The sequence below is a fragment of the Coccinella septempunctata genome, chromosome 1 (genome assembly GCF_907165205.1).
Source record: "Coccinella septempunctata chromosome 1, icCocSept1.1, whole genome shotgun sequence".
In the NCBI taxonomy this organism is placed as follows: domain Eukaryota; kingdom Metazoa; phylum Arthropoda; class Insecta; order Coleoptera; family Coccinellidae; genus Coccinella; species Coccinella septempunctata.
The window spans coordinates 8,397,768-8,410,163 of record NC_058189.1 but is presented as its reverse complement, the minus strand read 5'-3'; the positions used below and the strand labels follow the sequence as shown (position 1 = coordinate 8,410,163).

At 35.4% G+C, this 12,396-nt stretch overlaps 1 protein-coding gene across 2 annotated transcripts in view; it reads left to right on the top strand.

Moving 5' to 3' along the window:
• LOC123314026 (irregular chiasm C-roughest protein-like) overlaps positions 1-9,518 on the top strand; it is a 185,472-nt gene extending 175,954 nt beyond the window's left edge. For both annotated transcript variants that reach the window (XM_044899139.1, XM_044899142.1), the window contains 2 exons: positions 2,030-2,289; positions 6,899-9,518. In XM_044899139.1, coding sequence (XP_044755074.1) covers positions 2,030-2,289; positions 6,899-7,438 — 800 coding nt within the window. In that variant the 3' untranslated portion in view covers positions 7,439-9,518. The remainder of the gene's footprint in view (positions 1-2,029; positions 2,290-6,898) is intronic.
• The last annotated feature ends 2,878 nt before the right edge of the window (positions 9,519-12,396 follow it).

Genomic DNA, 12,396 nt, shown 5'->3' with positions numbered 1-12,396 from the left:
AATCCAGAGTCCTCCAGTTAAAAAACCAGTGTCACTGCCAATATGACACACTATAATTCTTTGCCCATTGCCTGGAAAAATATATTCACTTCATTTGAAAGAGAATGTTGAAATTGTTTTCCACCAAAAAGGAACTTACATCAAGTTTCACAAAACTTTGATTGCTCGATCAACGATTTGGCATTCGATTTCCCGAAGGAAATCATTGAAACTTTCATATTTCCGAATATATTGGAGGAGTATCAGTTGAGAATCATTAAATGGGCGTGTATAGATAATTATTTGGCGCAACAATGATATTCAGAATGCTTATGACCAACTTATCGACTGAAAACTAATTGACGTTCATCCGTCAATCGATCGTTGATTCTCTGATCAAGCTTTATGAAACCGAGTGTTAAACGAGGGTTACACTCAAAATTCAAGACCTTACCAGACGGATTTTTTAATCCAGTAGATAGTCCAGCAAGTAACGCTTGCCGAGAAGATGTAACTGTTTCATCGGTCCACACTTTGGATTTAGTATGACCGGCATTTACCCAAGTTTCATCCATGTAGTAAATCTTCCTGTTTTATTCACGGAAGGCCCTAATTTTCGTGAGATAGTTTCTTCTCCATCATTTAATGTCGTCACGGTCCATTAAAAGACTGTTGCGTTGGCGACGTCCATATTTGAAATTAAGTTTTTTCAATATAATAGAAAAGGTACTCTTCTTAAAATTTGGCAAGTTCGAGTCTTCATTAACTATTTTTAATACTTTCTCTATAGCCGGGTGTTCATTTCTGAAGAAAAACTCGTGAACTTTTCGCCGTATTACATTTTCATCGAAATCTGATAAGGACTCCCATTTGGTGGTCCGATTTTGATTTGTTGCCGGCTGTGATAGAACACCGGAATTTATGTATTCGGAAATAATTCTCCTAACACTTCGAGCCAAGTCTCTCAGCAACTCGGAGTTCTAAAAACACATTCCTGCATTTTGAATAATCTCAATTTTATAAGTATTCAAAATCATTTCTTTTATATCGGCACTGAAGTGTCGTTTCAGACGTCCCTTTTTTGGAGGACTTAAGTCAACACGCGATTCCTCAGCAGTATCAGTACTTGGCGTTATCTTAAATGCTTGTAACTTGAATAACTTGCTACAACTATAAACCAATTTACGAAAGAAAAAGCAATGAATGACCTCTGCAGTCCTGCACAACAATACGCTTAGGGTACGTTCATACCGAAGATGCCTGGATGAGCGCGGTGGAGGTCGCGGTCGCGATCTTTACATCGATGTCAGAACAAACCTTCATATTCTAATGAAACCGTACATACCAAGGATGTTTCACCCGTTCACCCTCGTCGCTCATCATCGCGGTTTTCAGCGATGTCGATAGCAGAACAAAATAGTTTGATTTTATATGGCGATCGGGCTGTTGCCGCGATGTACCTTGCACGCTTAGTGGCGCTCTTCAAATCACGTGACATTCACCAGGGTAACGTATTTATTTTTCAGTTCGTTTATGAGCTTTGACTGAAAGGAAAGCATCTTCGACATGTATTGCCAGACGTCGATGTAAACCTCGACCGCGACCGCGACCTCCACCGCGCTCATCCATGCATCTTCGGTATGAACGTACCCTTACGCATACAATCAATGAATCAAACGTAATGCGGTTCTGCGGAGGGCTTCTTACTCCCGCCTGCAAACATATATGGCGTTCTTGAAGCTTTGACCAATAAGAGGAGTACCTCAAATAAGATCACGCGTTAGTCAGTTTGTTTACGCTGGCCTCTCGGATTTGGATAGACTATAGGGTCGTATAAGGATCTATTTCAATAATCATTTTCAATTTTTTTTCAACTTTGTCATTTTGAAAGACTTATATAGGCGATTTTTGGTGAAACGCTTCATTTTGACCAGTTCTACCTTCTGTTTAAAAAAGCCTCACCTTCAAATAGTTTTATGAAAACTAAGCTTTTCTTCAAGTTGATATCTGCAATCTCCATTATTCAAGTTTTTTTTTTATCCTTTTTTAGGCGACACGAACACGATGGAAAAACAATGTAAAGAATCCGACCGATCTTCGAATATTTCCGACTTGAAACTCGACCTACGAACAGGATCCTCGAACAGTAACGTCCACTGCGATCTGGATTATATTCCAGGGGCAGAATCGGAAACCGGAAGTGAATCAGTGATCACAAGGATTGGTGTGCCACTTGCCGGTCCTGTCAACTTATCTGGACAGGATGTATATAGGTATTCAGCCGACTATACTGAACCCAGCTTTCCTAAGGTGAGTGCTAGACTTTTTTTAAACCTTTGAAATGCCCTTCATTAAGATATTTCTTTGTCGTACCTGAGAATTGTCGGAGGATGAACACTGAACAGACAAGTCTCAATTATCAGATGTCTCAAAGCGTGAATTTGATTTATTAATATAGAAATCTCGGGAGTATAAAATATAATATGATAAATTACTATGAAATTCCTCAATTTCACATTTTTTGACCCACTTTTCAGAGAATAATCATTATTTTTCAGAAAAAGTATATTGATATTTTCACTACTTTGCAAGGTAGGTGTATGTTATCGAATCTTCGAAGATAGGTATAACTTCGTTATACTTTTTATAAACTCCTTAGCTTTCGCTTCTGTTTTCAAGCTTCTTTCAATAGTCTACAAATATTATCAAATTGAACAATATATCATGAATTCAATTCAATATTCCTTTTCATTCAGATGAAGGGTGCGCATTTCTTCACTCTCACTAATTGTTTCAGTGTGAGACCAACAATATTTTTTACTAAGTGAACTTCAAAGCTCCAGAGATAGCTGGTAACAAGCAATCAATATTTCCATGGGATCAATCTTCCGTACCGCGAACTAATTTAAGTTATCGAAGAACCACAAAACTTTCTTCTTATACAAATTCGCCTTCCCAAATATATTATCGCCGATTGATTAGTGGAGCGGAACGAGCTAATAATCCACTCGGATCTCACTCGCAGTTTCTCAAATTTTAATTCGTTTCTCGCTCAAATGAACCGTTATAATATAATTGAAAATGACAAGTGGGAATGCGGGAAATTTCGCATCCCTGTCCTAACTTTGGACCTGTTCGGAATAAAGCTGAAATATGTATTGTGCGAATTTCATTTCCGCTCTTTCGCTTTCTCGTGAAATTTTATTCCCGAATGAAGCATGCATTACAGCTGATTGCTGATTCGCAGGAGATAATTTATCTGCGAGTTTTGCTTCACAATCGATCCTTGAAGCAGCATCAACCCATGTTTCCATAAAATTGATCAATAAATGTTACGATGATCACATATTCAATCATCTATCATCTGCAATATTCTTTGCTACATACTTCTCCATATAATCTATCTTCATACACAACTGAAGCTTTAATCGAGATAATACCTAACGTTATACCACGTTTAAGATATTTGCAAGAAGGCTGCATTTGAAATAATTATAAACTGAAACTTTCTAACACCTGATTCAAATGGGTACACACAAATTCCAAATTACGTACGAATTTCAATCAATCATCAAAATGGTTCTTCTCCAATCAAAGCAGCTAATTGTGAATTGATAATAACAGGTAACAGCACCTGCTATCAAAAATTTCATATTATTAAATTTCAAATTTGTAAGGCATTGTAATGTTATTTTTGGAAGGTTATTGATTGCCTAAAGCACCGCTCTTTTATTTCATATAAGGCGCTACTCGAATCAAAAGGTTATCAGAACATGTATCCTTCTTTCCATCGTTGTCCTTAGTTTCATAATGCCTATCTATGGTGTATAAATGTCCTAGTCGCCTGTGCAAAATTTTGTATATAACGAAGTTGAGAAAATCGTCGAAAGAATAGATCTTGATCTGACCTTAGGTGGAGTGTTATTTTCATTGTCAGAAAGCTAACTGAAATCTAGTATACCTAATATACAAGGTGAATCTTCGACTCGTACAAATATTTCAACAGTAGATTCTTAAGGTCAAAAGAAACACTATTTTTTCATAACAATTTTTCCGATTCGGACATGATAAAAAGATATAGCCATTTTAAGTTTTCCCAATGAGCTGTGCCACCTCTGGAAAAACAAAATTACCTTGAGAAGAACCAGCTATACCTGTGACACGTTTGTGGATTTTTCAAACAGGATTGGATTAAGCCAAAATACCAAATTTTTCAAATACTTTTTAATTTTTGCATATCAAATTAATCGAAAACAGCGCATTATACGAGAAAATATAAAGAATACTTTTATTTCACAAAACGTTCAAAGGTTCATTAGATAGCGTCTAACTCAATTTCAAGAGTTGGGTTCTTTGAATTTTGGTATTTTTATGGTACGTAATGGTCATAACCCAGCAAACACTGAAATCCAGTCACTGTACAAAAACTGTACTTCGTTGCTTCAATTGACTGCAGTGACGGTAATGCAATAACTGCACCAAAAAGGACCGTATATGTCCCGGTGGACTTTGCAGTTACTGTACAGTACAAACTGCATTCGACATACAGCCACAGCTGCACTTCAAAAACAGCGATGGTGTTGCAATCACTGTACAGCAACCTGCACTTCAAATGCGGCAGTTACGTGCTAAAACTGTACAGCAAGTTGTACTTTAAATGCAGTAGTCACTATGCAAAAAACTGTACAGTAAACTGCACTCTAAATACAGTGTGGTCACTGTGCAAAAACTGTACAGCAAGCTACACTTCAAATGGAGCAGTTAAGTGCAAAAACTGTACAGCAAGCTGTATTTTATATACAATAGACATTGCTCAAACTGTACAGTAAGGTGCACTTTAAATGTAGCAGTCACTGTGTAACAACTATATAGAAACTTGCAATTAATATTCTATGAAGAAAAGTTTCCTATTTATAAACAGGAAATCGATTCTGCAAATCGGAAATTTTCAATTTCACTTGTTATTTTGGCGTTAAGTGCAGGGATGAGTTCACGCTATTTGAGGAATGGCCTGCTCTTGGGGGTGACAGTACGTTAATGAACCCTATGAGCTACTTACGACATTCGCCGAAGCAGCGTAGTTCGTGCCTGCTATAAACGACGGTTACGTGGAGGATATAGAGTAATGCGTCGCCAGTGGCGCCATCGTTTAGCGTATGCTGCACCGCAATAGACGTGTATGCTACCCTGTGATCGCAACCGTCAAGAGCAGTGATGCCATCATTTGGCTAATTCTGGTACCACCATGGTGAGATGAAGTATTCTTCTACCATGGGTATAATCCATATTTTGGTAATTCTTCAATTATTGAATTAAATCTGTTTACGAAATGTTTCTTTAACCTTCATAATCGAATTCTCAACTTCTTGAAGAAGGTATATGTTTAAGTTTAAGGAATTCCTATGAATTATTATTCTAGATTCTATTATTAACTCTATATCAAATACTGCGTTTCGAAAATGCAGAATTATCAATACAGAAACTGTGCAGTTACTGTACATCAAAAACTGCGTTTTGAAAATGCAGAATTATCAATACAGAAATTGTGCAGTTACTGTACATCAAAAACTGCGTTTTGAAAATGCAGATTTATCAATACAGAAACTATGCAGTTACTGTACATCAAGAACTGCGTTTTGAAAATGCAGAATTATCAATACAGAAACTATGCAGTCACTGTACATCAAAAACTGCGTTTTGAAAATGCAGAATTAGCAATACAGAAACTATGCAGTCACTGTACATCAAAAACTGCGTTTTGAAAATGCAGAATTAGCAATACAGAAACTGTGCAGTTACGGTACATCAAGAACTGCTTTTCGAAAATGCAGAATTATCAATAGAGAAACTGTGCACTCGCTGTACATCAAAAACTGCGTTTTGAAAATGCAGAATTATCAATACAGAAACTGTGCAGTTACTGTACATCACAAATTGCATTTTGAAAATGCAGAATTTTCAATACAGAAACTATGCAGTCACTGTACATCAAAAACTGCATTTTGAAAATGCAGAATTATCAATACAGAAACTGTGCAGTTACTGTACATTAAAAATTGCATTTTGAAAATGCAGAATTATCAATACAGAATCTGTGCAGTTTCAGTACAGCAATCTCTGTGCTGCATTCTGGTGGCACTTGTTGTGCAGTATTTGTACAGTTGCTGTATGTTGTGTTTGTTGGGAATAAGAAAACTGGAAGAATTGGGTGTTATCTTGTGGAAAATATTCATCAAATAAATGAAAAGCTATATTCCGAATTTCATTTCATTCGATGAAACCGTTTGTGAGGTAAAACTAACAATAACATTTTTTGAGAGTTTTCAACAGCCTGTATCTGTTAAACCGAGCCGATTCGGAAAAAATGGTAAAGGAAAAAAATAAAACATTTTTTATGGTTTTTGAACACCCTCTATCTTTTAAACCGAGTCGATTCGTAAAAAATGCTACATGGAAAAAGTATTTTTTTTGACCTCAAGAATCTACTGTTTAGATATTTGTTCGAGTCAAAGGCTCACATCACTCACTTCACCCCGCAATGAATAATCCGCCATGTATGGTTCCTTCACGACAGTTCTCAAATTACTCCCAAGAACGAAAACATAGGTATTCAGATTTGGAGATACTGCAGGCCTACCATGTATTATCCATCTACACATTATTTAGATTTTAGATAATATCTAGCATTTCTTCAATAGTAGGTAGGAGCCTCATCGAGTAACATAACCGTCTATACATAAACACATTCTCTGTTCACCATAAGAAATCCAGGCAACCAGTGATTCGTATGTTTTCCCTGATAGTGCTTTCAGCGGTCAAAGTCAGATAGCCATCAAGACGAAATTGTCTTTGAACGCTGTAGTCGCAAAAGATTTATTTCCAGCCTATTAGTTTGTAACCATGAAATACTTTGTTTCAGGATGGTCATAATAACAACGGCTATGTACCTTACGTAGATTATTCGAGGGACTATAATCCCCCCATGATGCAACCCCCGATAACATCGATGGATCCAACGATCAACCAATCCACCAGACTGCAACTGAACTCATTGCAATCTCACCAGCTATCTTCAGGTGCCAATAGTATGCAACTGAACGACATGCCTACCAGTATCCCCAACGGGATCTTACCCTCTTTGGGAATAGATCCCCGTTTCAGTGCCACATACGGTAATCCGTACCTCAGGAGCTCCTCGGTAGGGCTTCCAACCCCAAATACAGCCAATCCAGTGGCTACTCCAGCACCCCCTCCATACTCTAGAGATAATTCGCGAATAGTAAGTTCTAGTGCCATGATGACCGCAAGTGCTAATGTAGTGAATAGTGTCATGGCGACCGGTTCGAACGGTTCCATACCGCAGATGACAAGACTTCCGAACTCACCCACGAGTCAGTACATTATTCCCACATCGAATGCCACAACCATCAAACGCGGTACGATGGCGACTCATGTATAATAAAGCGTGGACACTGCAGTGACTTCAAGTGATTTTCAATTACGAAAAGACTGAGAATCTATCAATCGAAAATGATATCAATTTTACCACTATTTTTCTGTAGAGATTTTTATGCGAAAATGTTCTATGTAAATAATATCAGTATTGGTCAATTCCTTTCAGTTCTGTGGAAAAGTCGTTCTAACTGCTACTGTCCATATTTTTAAGAATTCCAATTCAGTATTATAGAGTGAGGGAAAATATGCATGCTATTTCTGCAGGATGAACAATTTAATACTTAATTTTCATGGTGTCATACACAGGAACAAGCATACCAGTATCTTTATCTGCTTATGGTATTGTTGATCATGTAATCGAACAATTTTTTCTATTCGTATCCGTATCTGAACATACAAATTCCGTCGTTTCAACATGCAGAGAACCTTTACTACATACAGAGAAAATAAAGGAATACAACCAAAGAAATCCACTCTTGTATCCTGTTTTAATAGATCGTGTTTGGTAGAAACCATGATATTTTTATCAATACATATAATGTGTATTCCATAGGTTAAAACCAGTCGCTTCCGTCCACAGCTTGAATAAAATATTATTTAACATATTTTTAATTTTCCGATACATCGTTCCTACGAACCGAGTTTTTCACTGAAGGTCATCATGATGGCCAAAGTACTATACATCACCTCATCTCATCTTCGGAATTTGATTTCGTCATATATAAGTCTATCCTCAAAACATACAATCAATACTTGCCCATACGTTAAGAACTTATCCCTTTGTCATCAAATCCAAAATTGTTGAGTATTTCCTTATGCTTAGGATTAAATTTCTCGTGCCTCAAATTGATTCGTTTTTAAAGTTCGTGAAACGGATTGAAGACTTTGAAATTCATTGCATCAATGAAAATTAGATACTTAATACTTGGATACTTTGTTTGAATAAAAATCGTCATCAGTTACGTTATGTCATATCGACTTTTCTACAGAACTTATTATTTTTTGTAACAACGCTATGTAATAATTTATTGATATATAATTGAATGATTTTTATAACACATAACATCGAATGTGATTGTTGCGCAAAATTGTTCAACTAGATGCCATTTGAAGTCAGTGTGAATTTTTCATGCATGTAGATGTTCCCAATAATAATACTAATTGGATAATTTTGGGCCAACAATAGATTAGCCTAACATATCTGTCGTTTTTCACTTCTGTACATATCAAAAATCGAATATACTGGTCAATTTCCACAAAACCCTTCAATTAATGTCGTGATTAAGGAGCTTTCTGAATTTTTACATCAGAAATGAGCAGAAAGTATCTGTGAGCTTCCACACTATTAATTTCACAGTGAATACTCTCTAACAAATTGATGTACTAAAAATCACAAAATTAGAAAAATTAATTCTTGATATTTGAGTAATAAATTTGGAAACTATGCTTTGTACTAGATATTTTGAATTGTTATTGACATGTTCTTGTTATAAATGAGAAAAGTATATACCAAAGATATTTTTTGTATAGTAAAAATTTTTAATAATGTATATGTATATTTTTTTCAATAAATAGCTTCTTGATATTTTGCAACGGCTGCAGTCAAAATTTTTTGATTTGAACTCAGTGAATAATTTCAAGTATAATAATGTTTGTATTGCTGATTATCTATTTTATTGTACTTAAACAACACTCGCCGATATTTCGAAGGAATTTCTTACCTTGTCTTGAAATAATTTCAATATGTGCCACAACAAATTTAGTTATGATACTGAGAAAACATAGTTAATGTAAATTACTGTATATTTTTACATTGTAAATAAATCGTTGTTTTTCAACATTGTGAACTATCATTTGTATTTCAGTGTAAAAATACTTTATTACTTGTTTTTTATAGAGTATGAAAGTGTTACGAGTGATTATAAATGATAGAATTATAGCTCAAATTGTATATATTGAAATATTCTTGCGAATTTTCTATCCTATTAGGAAATGTTATCATTATGTATAATTTTTTTTAATTCTTTATGATAGCAATATTTATAAAACATTGTGATTGTAAAATAAAGAGCCTAAATATTTGATAAGTGTCTTTTCTTCTTCTTAGTGAATAGAATCAGTTACAGTGACTCTAACGAGACAGTGGCGACAATTGGAAATTTAGCAAGAATATGGCGGCTTAGAAGCACAGATTTCAATGCTATGATCTCTAATTCGGAATGCGGAATGGCTCACGTCACCTCACGTGACCAAATCCGCCATATTCTTGCTAAAACGATGAAAAACGAGACCACGATTGTCGCCACTGTCTCGTTAGAGTCACTGTAGAATCAGTGGTAGAGTCAATACAAACTAAAAAATTTTAGAACGTCGCAAATATATTCATTTTTGAAGATAACCTTCGAGCCAAAGATTATAGAGTAATCTATAATTTTCGCTTCGAGTTCTTATTTGCAAACTTCAATTGTGATTCTACGTAAAAATATCCAAAAAGATGGAATCAATTGAACAATCGTCAAAACCGAACGGCTGCGTCAAGCTCCATAATATTTTCAGATTTATTACTAGAAGAGTTGCTCTTTCAGAATTTGTAGCACAATGCCATCTACGGTTATTGTTATTGAGAGGTAATCCACTCGAAAGGTGACTATCGAAAAATTTCCAAAAAGATGGAATCAATTAAATGATCGTCAAAACCGAACGGCTGCATCGAGCTCCATAAAATTTTCGGATTTATTACTAGAAGAGTTGCTCTTTCAGAATATGTATCACATTTCCATCTACGGTTATTGTTATTGAGAGATAATCGACTCGAAAGGTTACTGTCGAAAAATTTCCAAAAAGATGAAATCAAATTGATCGTCAAGACTGAACGGTTGCATTGAGCTCCATAAAATTTTCAGATTTGATACAGGTTTATTACAGGTGGTCCCTGCTAACAAGAATAATATAAAATAGGTCCCTGGCCAAGAAGAAAGGTTCTGAACTAGACTGCTAGGACAGATGGTCTGCAATGGCGGGAAATATTCACAGTATTCTGAAATTATTGCAAAGGAGATATGAAAAAGCCTGTATCATCGTTGCATAAGGCACAGATTCAACTTGGTCGTATCCGCCCCTAGAAATCACAAATGCCATTCGCGCCTAAAGGATATTTTTAGTATCTTTTTTGAAGTACCTTAATGAGATATTCAAAATATCTCATATTCAAAACTTCAGTATCGTTAGTAAAGTTCGAATTTAAGTGATATTGTTGAGAAAAAATCCTGAAACTTTATTGATTAATATTATTCTCAGAAATGCTCATTCATTTTTCTACCGTTTCATTACGCTTGTTCCAACTTGCGGGGGCCTCAACTCTAGGCCAGAAGGATGCATATGACTTAAGGCAGTGGCGGATTTGGAGTCTTGGCCGACCTAGGCCCTCTGCCATGTAGAATTTTGAATTCAGTCAAATAATTTTCACTTTGTTTTTGTCACGATTGGCCGCGTCTAATATATCTAGCCGCCCTAGACGCCGGTCTACTTGGCCTTCAGGCAAATCCGCCACTGACTTAAGCTTATTTCTTGCTCTGCACATTTTGGTCGTCCAGCGTATAGGTTCTTTCACAAACATTACTATACGAAATATGCAGATGACGATATAAAAGTTTATTTCGAAATTGAAGCATGTTTCGTAGGTTCCTACATTTTCCCATTTTACAGTCTAACGCCACTGCACCGTAGTGCAGTTAACTTTAGTTTCTACTGCATCTGAATGCCTCATTATTATAAATTCTTACAATAAACCCACCCCAAAATAAAATTTTAGCAATTAGTCATAATGCTAGGATAAGCAAGTTGGAATAAAATGAGTTCCAAAACTATTTATATTCAACATACAACATTTACAGTTGAGCTTAAAAATTAATAGCGGTGCAAACAATTTTTGGATAAGTATCCATCTGAAAATATGCCAAAATATTAATTCGAGTCTAGTTTATTTTATTTACAATAGATATTCTCGAACAATATTTCGAGAGGTTTCATTCAATTCACAATTACAATTTTTACTCAACAGATAGGCACAGTCACATATAAATGGATAATTGTCATTTAGTCGCCCTTGTCAGTGCAAATTGAGTAATTTACAGCATGTGGATATTATAGGTATAACAAAACAAAAGTAGAAATCATAAGGAACCTTGAATGTCTCGAAAATTTGACAGTGATTTGTTAAAAGTTATAAATGAACCCAATAAATATGCATAGTGCTCTACATACCGTCTGTTCCGATATTCCTGAACAGTACTGTCAGTATTTCAGAGACGATGCCTATTGGCCCAGTCGTTCGAGTTCTATTGTTATTCGATTGCGGGCCAGTAAAACCAGCAATATCGGAACAGGCCCATAGTAATCTCTGAAATTGTTTTGGTACGAAGTAAAGCACTCAATAATGGATATAATAGTCCTCTCGATATAAAATAGTATGATTGTTTTTTTTTAAACCCAAAAATGAATTCAATAAATATGCCCTGTGAAAATTACTCAATGTCAAAGAACTGGATGGCTGATGTAAAGATCAGAGATAATATTTAAATTTAACATTTTGAATGGCACAGTTTGACAGGGTATCTGTCCCTATCTACAATTTACTTCTTTCAAATTATAAATTATCCACATATTATCAGTGTTCCTCTTGCTTATATTTGAAAATTAGAAAAATGTTCTTTCGTAATGCTAGAATATTGAATATTGTTTTTCATACTTATGATATTATTTTCAAACGTTTTTTTCTGATTTCAAGAATACACCATTTCTCAACCTGTTCCCTTATGTGATTAAAGTTCGATTAACCACTAGTTTTACTCCAAATATTAAGAGTTTTTCTTCGCCGCAGTCAAATGTTTTATTGGTTTATGTAAGAAATGTCACTGATCCAAAAAGGTGATCCTATTGTAAGGATGATAACTTTTTGTTGTA